Source organism: Cucurbita pepo, chromosome LG14, assembly GCF_002806865.2.
Source record: "Cucurbita pepo subsp. pepo cultivar mu-cu-16 chromosome LG14, ASM280686v2, whole genome shotgun sequence".
NCBI lineage: Eukaryota > Viridiplantae > Streptophyta > Magnoliopsida > Cucurbitales > Cucurbitaceae > Cucurbita > Cucurbita pepo.
In genome coordinates, this window is record NC_036651.1 from 2,553,666 (window position 1) to 2,567,272 (window position 13,607).

Sequence of the window (13,607 nt, forward strand, 5' to 3'; positions counted from 1 at the left end):
TTGAGATGGGCAACATAGATGGCCTTTTGATCTTCCCTTCATATCATTGAATATCTAATTGGTTGCCCCTCCCCCTTATATAGTTCACTAGCAAATTGGGTTATAATTTGATTGCAACCATGTATATGATGATTTCAACTTATGTATTAGGATATATTTGATGTGCATTTTGCTCTTTCCACTCCAAATTGTTGTCTGCGCTCATCTTCTGGTTAATCTTCTGTTTGTCCATTACAGATTGGTTGCTAATGTTCCTTTGCTATTTTGGTTGTGTATCATTTGCCTTGGCTTTGCAATCATTGATGCTATATTTTTTAAACTGAATATAACCAGGGATGCAATTTAGTCGAGTTGATTAGGTGGTTAGTCTCATTATTTGGGTTGTTTTTAGGATATTTTTTAAACCAAAATTAACTGTATGTAACTTTTTAAGAGGAACTACAAAGTTTAGAAATATTTTTATTGAATTATCCTTATATTTACTTGGCTAAAGATAAGTAAAGAATTATTGTTTTATTTGTTAAAAAATTGTGCAATATTATAGCGATGGGAAACAAGTTCCACGTTTACAAGCTAATACCCAAAATATATATATATATATATATTATTATTATTATTATTATTTCATAAAGGATGTCATATAATTCATGGGGAAAGGTGGGGAGAGGAGTGGGGAAGCCCAAAGCAAAGCCCCGAGAGCTTATGCTTATAGTGGACAATACAATATCATATAATTGTAGAGAGTCGGTCTAATATGGTATCAAAGTTATCCCCTAAACTTAGTCGTGTAAATCTTCAAATATTGTTATTGTCGAAGGATTCCAATCGAGCCTCCTCAAGGCATAGTAAAAAATCATAGTAAAAAAATGACAGACTCTAAAAGAAAAAGAAGTCGAGCCTTGAGACTGGCAAAAAAAAAAAAATATATGATTTTTTTTTTTTTTTGACTTTTTTAAAGTTATCAAATCATTAACACAACTTTGAATAGAGTTAAACTTACAATTTATCAAGCTTTTATAAAACACTTTTTCGTTAAAAAAAATTAAACCTCCTTAACATTCATGAAGAGTTTGACGCCTCATGATTAAGAAGCCTAGTTGAGTTGCTTAAACTCAAACTTGATTAAATATGGGTTATATCTAAAAGAGAGAGCATAAAAACCAAGCGGTTCCACTAACAATGACTTGTGAAATACGCGCATTACAAAGAAAATACATACATCTCCAACTTTTGACCGATACAACTTAAATACACACTTCCAAAACTAAAGGTATTTGCTTTCACATGCTGGCTGGGGATGGAAAATAAAATCGAATTCCCAAACCGACTAGAAAACCCTTAAATCTCAAAAAGAAATTTGAAAAAAAAAATAATAAAAAACCAACTTTAAAGGCTTCAAAGAAAAAGATTGGAAAAGAAAAATCGAAAACCACGAATATTTAATACCTTTTCCCCNAAGAAATTTGAAAAAAAAAATAATAAAAAACCAACTTTAAAGGCTTCAAAGAAAAAGATTGGAAAAGAAAAATCGAAAACCACGAATATTTAATACCTTTTCCCCAGATTGATCGGACACTTTGAACCTAATAAACAATCATTAAAGTTTCAGAACAAAATCTTTATCAAATGGGAAAATTGATGAAATCTTCACTTTGATGTACCTCATCTTCAAGCTCCTTTTGGCGTATTTTTAAACCATTATTCTCTGCGATCTCTGCCTTGAGATTTTCAATTTCAGATCTTAATGATTCTTCTACTTTGCTCTGTTCTTTCAATTTTCCTTCCAGCTTTAATATCTCTGACTGGAATTCGTTTTTGGTCTTCTGGTATGTTTCATTGAGGACGTCGTTGTCTTCCATAATTGAAGCGATCTATGAACATGAAAAAGAATTCATTAAACTGTCTGATAATAGCATTTTAATCGTACCANCGGATAATAGCATTTCAATCGTACCAATTAGTTGAAAGGTGGAGTTTTTTGCAAACCTNCTGATAATAGCATTTTAATCGTACCAATTAGTTGAAAGGTGGAGTTTTTTGCAAACCTGAGACTGTAGCCTCTGTTCTTCAGAAGAGAGCTGTGATTTCAACTCATTTACAGTCTTCTCTGCAGCCTGGAGTCGTTCAGTAGTTTCATCCCTTTCAGTATTTGCGGCAGATAACTTGTTTTGGAGATCACTCAAATTCGATTCGATTAAGGCCAGTTCTTGAGTAAGCTTCAATTTAGCCTCATTTAGCCCTGCACTCTCCTGTTCAGCATCAACTTTCTTGGTTTGCAGCTCTTCTACCATGCTTTCTAGTTGTTTTACTTTCAAAAGACTCTCTTCTAGCTGAATCTTGTGAGCTTCAGCTTCTGCAGAAGCTTCCAAAGTCTTGGATTCAAACAATTTTATCTCGTTCTCTGCTATTTTTAGTTTCCCACTCAATTCCTCAGCCTCCAAATTTCTCTGATCGAACTTTTGAATGGCTTCCTGCAATTTCTGATCTGTCTCGACTTGGCGAGCTTCGGTTACAGACTGGAACTCGATGGCTCTCGAGTGCTTTTCGGTTAATTCAGCAATAGAGCTCTTATGAGAAGCGAGCTGTTGATAAGAAGTTTCCTTTTCAGAAAGTGCAGAGCTCAATAACTCCTGAAGTTCATTAAGCTTTGTTTTGAGTTGAATGTTTGTATCGACTAAGAGTTCGTTCTCGGACGAAATCTGAGAAACTTTATTTTCAACTTCCAAACTATACTTTTTGAGTTCACCATTTGTACTCTCCAAAGAACTCAATTTCGTCAAAGTCTGTTCCAATCCTTCTTTTAAAGCTGCAGATCTTTCATTGGTTTCAGATATCTGATCCTCATAAGCTTTTATTTGTTCTTCAAGAACATTAATTTTCTCCACTAGAGAGCTAGCCTCAGATTCTTTGTTTGTGAACTTTGCTACTGCTTCCAGCATTTTAGTTTCTGAATCCTTGGCTAATGAGTCATGTAACGACTGAAGTTCCGTGTTTCTTGCAGTAGTTTCCTCTATTGATCGTAATTGGTGTTCGAGTTTCTCCTCCGCAGATTTCAGCTTTTCCAGCACCTCAGTCTCTCTGAATCCAGTAGCCTGGAGATCGTTCTCTATACTTTCGAGTCTCTTTTGGGTATCATTCAGATCGTTCCTTAGAACTTCGACCAAACTTTCTGATTCAGCTAGCCTACTGCTAGATAAGTTCAGTGCATCTTCCAATTTTTTCTTCTCTTCTGTCGCTATATCCAGAGATTCATTTAATTCCTTTTCCTTTACGTTGGCAACATGCAATTTAGTCTCAAGGCTTGCTACTTTTTCTTCATAGGACTTTATTTCAGAAGCCAAGACAGATGCCTGGTCGAAGTTCTTCTTGGTTTCTGCTTCAGCTTCCCCACATTTCTTTNTCATTTCAGAAGCCAAGACAGATGCCTGGTCAAAGTTCTTCTTGGTTTCTGCTTCAGCTTCCCCACATTTCTTTTCTAAAGTATTTATTTGTTCTTCAAGCTCCTGAATTCTGTACTTTTCTGTTTCAAGCAACAACTCCAACTCACTTGCCCTTTTATCTGCAACTTCAATTTTGTTATGAGATGTCAGGATCAGTTCTTCAAGTTCAATGCTACGGTGGTGATTCATGTTTGCTCGTTCCTCGTATTCAGAACATTTCCCAATTGTGGTTTTCAGCTCCTTCTCCAATTCCTCGTGCTGCAACGTCGACTGCTGTATTGCAGATTCCAGTTGCAGTACCTTATCCTGGTATTCCTGCTTTTGTTCATTCAGTTGCTGCTTTTCCTGCTCAATCTCGATCAACTTTGTACTAAGTTCTTTTATTTTCTCAGATAATTCAGTCGCTTCCCTCTCGACGTCATCGTTTTTCAATTGTAACAAATTTAGCTGTTGTTCAAGCTCCACATTCTTTTGTTCGGCTGCTATAAATCGAGTCTCGAGTTCTCTTAATTGCGATTTTGCATCTTCCGATGAGGCAGTTGAAGATCGGACAATTTCCTCAAGTTCACGATTCTTCTGAGTGGCAGATTGAGCGACAATTCCAGTTTCATTATGGAGATCCTCTAAACTTTTCAACTTCTGTTCCAGCTCCTTATTGTTGGACAGAGCTTGAGATAAAAGAGAATCAGCTTTTCCAAAATTCTCATCAGAAAGCTTCAGTTTTTCCTCTAGACTGTTGCATAAATCTTTCATTTGTTTGGCATTGCTAGAGAGATCTGCTACAGTCACTTCAAGCTCTTCTTTATCTTTGATAGCTGCTGAAAGTTCCTTTTGGGTATCAGAGATTTGTGCTTCCAGAATTCTTAGAGCAGATTCAGCAGATTCTTTTTGGTTACTTTCTTCCTGAAGCTTCAATCTTATTTCTTCCAGTTCAGAAACCTTTACACGAAGATCCTCTTTAGATGAAGCAAACTGGCTTTCAACGGCTGAGATATCTTCCTTGATCTTAGATTCGGAAGCCCTTCGTGCGTCCAGTTCTTGAGTTAGTTCTTCAACCAAACCTTCCTTCGTAGAAAGTTTCTTCTCCAAGTCTAGCACTTGAGATTTTGAAAGCTCTAGATCTCCCTGGACAGCAAAAAGCTCAGTTGCTGTAGTTCTAAGTTCTTCTTTTACCTTTTGGCTTTCAGCAATCTCGTCATTTAAGTCCTTGATTTTTTCTTGCAGGGAAGAGATTTGATCTTCTCTTTCTTTTGCACTCAGTCTTTCTGATTCAAGAAGCCTCTCAAATTCTAATGCTTTTTTAGCCTCAGATTCAGCATTCAAGCCACTTTGTTTGTGAAGCTCCTCAAATTTCAAAGTTTCATCACCAGAGATCTTCAGTTTTTGTTCCAACTCTTGAATCTGCTTGCGGGAATTCTCAAAATCATTTGTCAAACTATCAAATGCTTCTTTCACCGCTATCAACTCCTTGTTCTTCGCTTCTTGAGCTTGCAGTGCCTCTTGCAAACTGTTGAGCTGCGAACTATATTTATCTTCAGATTCAACAATCTGCTCTTTCGATTTCTTGTGATCGAGTTCAAGCACTTCAAACTTCTTTTCACTTGCCTCAAGCTTCTCCTTCGTGAGTGATACCTCATCCTGTAGCCTTGAATTCTCTGACTCTAAATGCTTCAAACTTCCAGCTAATCTCTCAATTTCAAGCTCAAGATCTCTTGACTTCTCTTGGGCCTCCAATAATTCTCTGCTTGAATTGCTTGAACTTCTTTCAACAATAGTTGGTTTATCCTCCTCTGCGGATACTGTTTTGGCTGGATGAGTATCCTTCGCCTCCAGAGGCTCCTTTTCTACTTTTATGAACTCACCGCCCAGAGCATTGTCCTCCTCTTCGCTCTTAATATCTTTTCCTACTTGAGTTACATCCCCATTCGTGACCTGTCATAAGATTTGAGAAACCATGTATTTTTTACATCAAGAACTTCTAAGTTTTGATAATTGTAATTTTTGTACCGACATTTGTAGACCTACTTAATTGTTTGCATTATATCAAGTTCAGATATGTACTCATCCAAGCTCATGATGCCACAACAATAAAAGGTTTGCTTTTGATAGAAAAGAAAGACAAAATCAAAGAAATTTGTACACATAACATGCCAGAATTAGGCAATATTTTCAACCATGCCAGAATTACGAGAGACGGTAAAGAAAAACCATTTCAACATAACATACACTTTGTCAACTGATTCATCACAATAGAAACCAATAAAGATTGCATGCACGACCTTAGCAAATGCCCGAAATTGCAATTCTATTCCAAATACGTTTATATCCACATGCATGTGCTTGTGTTTGATTAGTTTGGGAAAACTGCAACATAATGCTGCAGATCAGCAGATATGAGACACGAATTACAATAAATGCCAATTTTCTTTATTTCTTTTAATACTTGGAAAGTTTTATGCTAGCAAACGTATCTGAAAAGTGAAAACTTATCGACAAAATAATAATAATAATAATAATAATCTATCCAAAAGCAAAGAGATTCTTCAAGTGTCGGTGATTGATTCCAGATAGCCATCACAAAGGCATGAAAAACATGAATTAAATGGCGCTATGGATATCAAGAGGTGGAAATTCCAATCTCTAGCTTTTTTTCAATAAAATATGAAAGTGAACATGTTATGTAAATGCCTACACACACAGATAACCATTGTTGCTAAATTCTTTATCCTGCTTCAGTCATCAAGCTCAAACCACACTGAAAGCTATTGGAATAACTCAAGAGAACTGGCATGCCTTACCTTATCACCAATGGCATCATTTCCAGAATCGTCAGCCACCTTTGTAATTGGGACTTCCGAACTCTGAGGTGCGACTTCCATAGATGTACTATGCAACTTTATCTATAATATCAATTTTGACAGGAAAAAGGGAATGTCAATTTTAGTTCACACATAAAGTTTTCTTTTCTTTAAGCAGTATATTAATAAAACTTTTGAGATTTCAAAAGTATTTTTTGAACAAAACACTAATGGTTTTCGTTTCAAAAAAATGGTAAGAGTATTCTTTTTAATCTTTTCTGAAAGTTTAAAAGATTAATAAGACTNTGTTTTCTTTAAGCTTAGTATATTAATAAAACTTCTGAGATTTCAAAAGTATTTTTTGAACAAAACACTAATGGTTTTCGTTTCAAAAAAATGATAAGAGTATTCTTTTTAATCTTTTCTGAAAGTTTAAAAGATTAATAAGACTTTTGAAATTTTAACATATTTTTTTAAACAAAANGATAAGAGTATTCTTTTTAATCTTTTCTGAAAGTTTAAAAGACTAATAAGACTTTTGAAATTTTAACATATTTTTTTAAACAAAATACAAAGTTCGAGAAATATTTTCTATAATTTAGACTATAATTTTACAGAGGAATAAAAATGATAAAACTTTTAATGTATGTGTATGTATATATATNGAAAAATATTTTCTATAATTTAGACTATAATTTTACAGAGGAATAAAAATGATAAAACTTTTAATGTATGTGTATGTATATATATAGATAGCCTATTATTTTATCATGCCATTTCATAAAAAAATTGTAAGAATTTATTCTTTCACTTCAAAGGAAAGAAACAAGACATGCTAGGAACAAACATGAGAGTAAAAAAAAATGTTTAAATGCTAATAAATGCAAAGCAACAAAGTAGGGGTCATATTTTCTTTTCGTAAAGATATTTTTTAGAAATAATTTTCTCAAAAGATTCAAAACCATTCAACAGCTAAGAAAGAACTATAAATTAAATTTGCCTAAAAAACAAACCTATCAGCTAACAGTTGTATGATTTATTTATTTCTCTGGAGCAGTATAAATTATAAACCAAAAACAATTTCCAACCAAACTGGTGGGCCCCAGGAGAATTATTTTTTGTGTTAAACAAGCTTTCAATTAAAGTAGAAGCCAGGACCGTTGGTTGCGAATGGGACCCATTGGATTTACCACTTGCCATCAAATCAAACGAAGGAACGTTGTCCTCAGAATCACAGANACAATTTCCAACCAAACTGGTGGGCCCCAGGAGAATTATTTTTTTGTGTTAAACAAGCTTTCAATTGAAGTAGAAGCCAGGATCGTTGGTTGCGAATGGGACCCATTGGATTTACCACTTGCCATCAAATCAAACGAAGGAACGTTGTCCTCAGAATCACAGAAAGCGGAATCAGCCTAAATATGGAGCAGATGAGATCAGACGGTGGGAAATGAACATTTGTTTTATAGAAGATAGCCGATTGCTGGTTTCCGATAGGCAACAGCAACACCACTATCAGCAAACGCGTTAGTCTCTCCTCTCCCTCTGTTGGGACAGCTCAATCAAAGCCGTCCAAATCACTCACCTTTTTCTTCTATTTTTTTTCCATTTTCTATTTATAGTTCTCTCGCCAAATTACGACTTGGTCCTTCTCTCCTTTTTGAAATTACATGACATTTCAAACTTCGAGACCAGAAAAAGGCAAGGGTTTCGTCAAATGATATCATAACGGCATCTTATTTATTTACGGAGTCCACTAATTTATTTACCGACTGTAAAACATATTTAACTTCTTCCCAGTCCTTTAATTTAGTTAATTTACATTTTTTTTTGGAAGAATTTAATTAATTAATTAATTAACCATTTCGATAGAAAATTAATGAATACTGGGGGGACTGAAATTGACATTTATCTGACAAGGTAATCCACGTCATCATGTTGAGGTTTTAAACCCATGCCAGGTGTCTATGTGTCAGAATTTAATTTACATTATTCTTATGTATTAGCTTCTACCTAAAATTTTATGTGGTAAATCACACAGTGAAAAGCAGCGAAACAGAAGCTGGAGGGACGAAATTGGGCAAATAAACTCAATTTTCTGGATTTTTATTCTTGTAGAGATCTAAAAATGGAGGTGGAATTCTATTTAGATGGAAATTGNAAGCTGGAGGGGCGAAATTGGGCAAATAAACTCGGTTTTCTGGATTTTTATTCTTGTAGAGATCTAAAAATGGAGGTGGAATTCTATTTAGATGGAAATTGAAAGATCAATTCAACTGTTTAGGAGGAATGATTCTCTTGATGTCACTGAATTCTTCCATGACGATGAATCAGAGAAAAAATCCCAATCCTTAGGTCAAAGGTATCGAATCGATTATTTGGTGAAGAGTAAAGGCAAAAAGGAAATCTCAAATGATCAGAAATTCCACCTTGATACTTGAGAAATCGATGAATTAATCTGATGCAGAATTCATCCTAAAGTTGACTTAACAGTCATTAAACACACCGATAATACCAAATTCTAAATTCAGAAAAGCCGAATCCAAAGAGAAATGAAGCAGGAACACAGAATGATCAGAAGAAACCACGAGTCTCAGTATTGAAAACGAGATTGAATCAGATCAAATCGCAGTAAAAATCAGAAAACAAGCAGAGAAATAAAGAGAATCTGAAGAACATCGACAGGACGCCCTTTCAACATCTACAAATCGATTCACCACTACACAACAAGGAGATCGATGCACAGAATATAACAGAATAAACTCAAATCAAACACAACTTCACCGATCTTCAAATGAAAAAAAAAAAAAACAAAAGTAAAAAAAGAGAGGCGAGCGGAGGAGATTGAAGCAGATGCAGAAACTAACAGTGTAGCAAAGCCAGCAGAGAAGTCAAGCAAGACGAAACGCGTAAACAAGAAAGCAAGATGATAAAAAGAGAAAGAGAGAGAAGGAAGTCCAGTTACNGGGAGAGAGAGAGAGAGAGAAGGAGAGAAGGAAGTCCAGTTACCTGAAATCTTGGTCGGATGTTNGAAAGAGAGAGAAGGAAGTCCAGTTACCTGAAATCTTGGTCGGATGTTGCGTTTTCGATACGATTCACCGTGAAAAATGGGGGGACGGCGGAGGAGATGCTGATAAAGGAGGATAGTCAGAGAGAGAGAGAGAGAGAGAGAGAGAGAGTCTTTTTGTGAATGAGTTTTAGAATGGACTTGAAATTATTAATAATATGTTTAATATAAATATTAATAATAAGTTTTAAATTAACGATGTGGGACCCAGGAGGTGGGGTCCGTAACAGCAAAGAGAAAGGATTAGAGCAGCCGCGTTGGATGTTTCATCCTTTAACCCCTAAATTCGAGTTATATTACAACCGTACCACAGCCACCCTCTCTAATTTTGTATTTTATTTAAAATTACCTTTTTTAGCCCTCACTTTATTTACTTTCGTCTATGCTTTTTATTTAAAAAATAAATAAAATAAAAAATTGGTTGTTTTTTTGGACTCCCTCCTTACTATATAAAATTTTGTAATTTTTCAATTAATGAATATTAAAATTTGCTAAATTAATTATAGAAATTTAGAGAATTAATTAATTTCATTTAAAACTTTTTTNATATCACGTAAAACAATTAAATTAATTTTTTAAAAATAATATGAATTTAATTTTTTTAAAAAAAGCATATCCTATTTTTCATATTTTTATTCGGCCTGATATTTTTATTAAATAAGGGTGGATTCCTTTCTATAAACATTTATTTTTAACATTAGAATCTTGTATTTAAAAAAAAAAAAGTTTGGTTACATTTTACTTTTACAAATATGAATCGGACATAAAAAAAAATTGAAATCTTATTTGATTAATAACTTTAAAGTTTTTAAAGTTTTTATTTCAAGTACTTTAATTTGTCAATGGGCAACAATAAAAGTCAGTGACCATCAACAACAGACGATCGTGGTGATTATAAGCAAAGTTGAATGTTTAAGATAACAGTTAATAGTAATCATTGATATATGTTGATAGTAGTGAAAACCGTCTTAATATAGTAAAGATAGTGTGGAAATATTTTAATTGTATGCTTATATCGTGAAACATTAAATTAAATATTTTCACTCATAATAACTTATATTTAAAATTAATTTTTTAACAAGTAATCACATGCATTTCATTTTTTAAATAATTTTTCATATATTAAAAATCACATTTTACCTATCTAACAATCATTTCTATCAAATTTTGAAAACTTTTGAATCTAATAATTAAAAATTGTCAAATAAATTTTTAATTTTTAATTTATTGTCTATTAAATCAATCACATATTCAGTGGTTAAATAGATTAAAGCATTTAAAAAAAATCAAATAAATTAAAAAAATGATTTTTAAGTATTAAATAAACAAATCATCCATTTATTAGATACAAAACAACAAATTTATAGAATTATTACCCAAAAAAAAATCAACACTTAAAATCTATTAAACAATTAAATAAATAATTATATATATATATATATATTAAACGCAAAATAAATAAATAAAAATTAGAGATCCTTTGTTGTAACATCCTCAAAGGTCTTTATTGTCTTGGTTTGGTTTGTAAGCATTTGTCGGACGATGAAAACTTCCAAAGATGTCACGTGGAGTATTNAAATTTAAGTTTTTAATTATTAGTTATCAAGAATGACAAAATCACCCCTATGCCCAACCTTCCATAATAACTCCTACCACTATATTACCTATTTGACTGAACTAGTTACAACCCTAAAAACTAAGCTTCTATGATTGAATTACCGAAAATAAATCTGTAATTAAGCATTTTATAACCGTAATTTCATATTCTCTTAATCACCCTCGTTTATAAACGTAACTTTTATTTACTCTAGCATCACAATTTCTTTCTAAGTCTTTATATACTTTAATTTTTTTATTTATTTTTGGTTATTTTTTTATATTTTCCTTTTTTTAAAAGGAAAAAATAAAGGGATAGGCTTTTTGGTCACAAAGTGGCGGTCAGAAGCGTAGGCAAATTGGACCGACCAAACCGCCCATTCTATGCGTGCTAACATGACGCCACGGTCCTTTCTTTCCCCCCCTGATATCGACCTCTGCAATTTCTTCTCGCTATTCACATTCCCACCCCTCTACTTTATTTATATTACATTTCTTCCCCCCACTACAAATTTTTTTAACCCCTGTTCTTTTCTAAATTGCTTTCACAACCCCATCAATTCATCCAAATTTCGAATTTTAACCTCAATTTTTTAACAATTTTTAATTTATACCCTTAACTCGGGTTACTCTAAAATCTAATAGAATGTGTAAATTTAAATTTTAAATTTTTATAAATAACTAGAAAATAAAAAAAAGAGCGAATAAAACTTAAATATAATAATACTCGTTACTATTTATTCGATTATTGGACTTCTCGTTGGTTTACTTTAATCTTTACATGTAGATTTTAGCCGGTTTTAAACAAAATTTAAATTAATTTATTTAATATTAGTTTGAAATTTTAATCGATACAGTTCAAGCGTAGTATTTCTTAGTTTAGCTTCATTTTGTGTCTCTTAGCTATTCGAGATTCGAATTTTTTAATTTAATTTAAATAGGTTAACATAACGAAAAAATTACCGTTTAAATAGATAACAAGGAGTGAACGGAAAAAGATTTCTCCATGTTAGCTGAACAAGCTAGTGATGTCTGTCTTTGCTTAATTTTTCGTGTAAAAAATGAAAAAAATTAATAAAAATGGATTGAAACGGATAACCTAGTTAAGAAAAGCGTTCGTGCACGCATATATATATATATATATATATATTTTTTCATTATATGAATTAGGCATTTTTATAATTAATTAGTGGATATTCAATTAAGTAAATGAAGGGTCATTATCCAAACAGCCCGTAAGCAAACTTTTATAACGTAACGTTTTCTCACACCCAAACATCTCTTTCAACAATTAACAACTTTATTTTTCCTTAAAAAATTATATAGAAAAAATAAGAATAAAATAATAAAAATAATAATAAATAGAAGGAAAATGGTGGGACTTGGTCACTTAAATAAAATTTATTTTTCTTAGCTGTATGAATAAAACCATTAACATGATAAGAAAATTAAATACAATTTAAAAAAACAATGCCTTTGTTGATTTCATGATTTATACCTAGTTAATTTATTGATTTATCTATAAAAATTTTATTTAATTTTAAAAATATGTTACTATTAAATCGTTATAGATTTTAAAAAACATAGATTAAATTATTATATACTAAAGTTTACCAGACAAATATAATTTTAATTAGTTAAAAAGAATAACAGTGAGCTTAATATATTTATAAATATTTTTATTTTAAAGGAAAAATAACATAAAAAGAAAAGAAAAAATAAATTCAATTTTCAAGGAATTTGATTAAAGAATGTCTTGGGAAGTTTGACTTTAAATTGGGCATAATTAGCAATTACAAAGATTGGGAGGGGTATTTATGGAAAATTAGGTCAAATTAATACGCTACTTTTTTCAATTTCTTTTATACAATCTTGGCGTCTTTGAAAATTATTTTACGTAAAAAGGGCTTAAGAGTCGGTTTTCACCAAAGTAAAAATAAAAAATAAAAAATCTGTAATATTCTTTTACTATTACAATTCTACCCTCCAAAGAGTTTTAACTCGTTGACCGAGTCAACTTTAATAATTTTTATTTTTAACTTCATTAAAAAGATTATTTTGAGTTTTTTTTAATATAATTTTGTTAGGATCAAATTAAACTTAAATTTAGCCCACTAAATAAAATTAATTTTATTATTTGTATATTTAATTAAATTATAGAATCATAGCATATAAATATAACTTTAGTTAATACGAGACAAAAATATATGTCGCTATCATATAGTTATATGTCTCCAATCTTAATCCAAATAATTCTTATAAGATTTTTGTGAATAAAAGTTTATTTTTGGATACTTTGTACTATAAATCATCAATTATTAATCAGATTAATACGTGTGAGACGTGCATGCCAAATTCTACAATTCAATATAAAAAACAAAATAATTATTATTATATTTTGAGCCATATATTTTATTTCGACTCCTAAATTTTTTAAAATAAATAGATTTATTATTGTACATTGTGTTAGCTCTCTTAATTTTTCTAATATTTATTTGTAACGGTAACAAAGTTTAAAAAATAAAATTACTAAAATGTAGTGGGTCAGTGCTGAATAATAATAATGTATTTAAAAGAGGGGGAAAAGTCAGCCTTTGACAGTTGACTGCCAGTGTGTACAAATGGGTATCCACGTCGGCAAATTGGTCCAATAGGTTAGGCGGCATGCGGTGGACGTGGTCAAGTGGAGGTTGACACGTGGAAATT

General features: G+C 31.9%; 1 protein-coding gene across 1 annotated transcript; it reads right to left on the minus strand.

Annotated features, from left to right (window-relative positions):
* Nucleotides 1-1,386: 1,386 nt before the first annotated feature.
* LOC111810395 (intracellular protein transport protein USO1-like) lies at nt 1,387-9,439 on the minus strand. Its single transcript, XM_023697102.1, has 7 exons — nt 9,297-9,439; nt 6,239-6,340; nt 3,402-5,372; nt 2,046-3,326; nt 1,662-1,871; nt 1,447-1,583; nt 1,387-1,393 (listed from the first exon to the last, which is right to left on the minus strand). Exons 2-7 carry the CDS (start codon nt 6,317-6,319, stop codon nt 1,387-1,389), a joined length of 3,687 nt encoding a protein of 1,228 aa, XP_023552870.1. The 5' UTR covers nt 6,320-6,340; nt 9,297-9,439.
* Between the last annotated feature and the right edge of the window lie 4,168 nt (nt 9,440-13,607).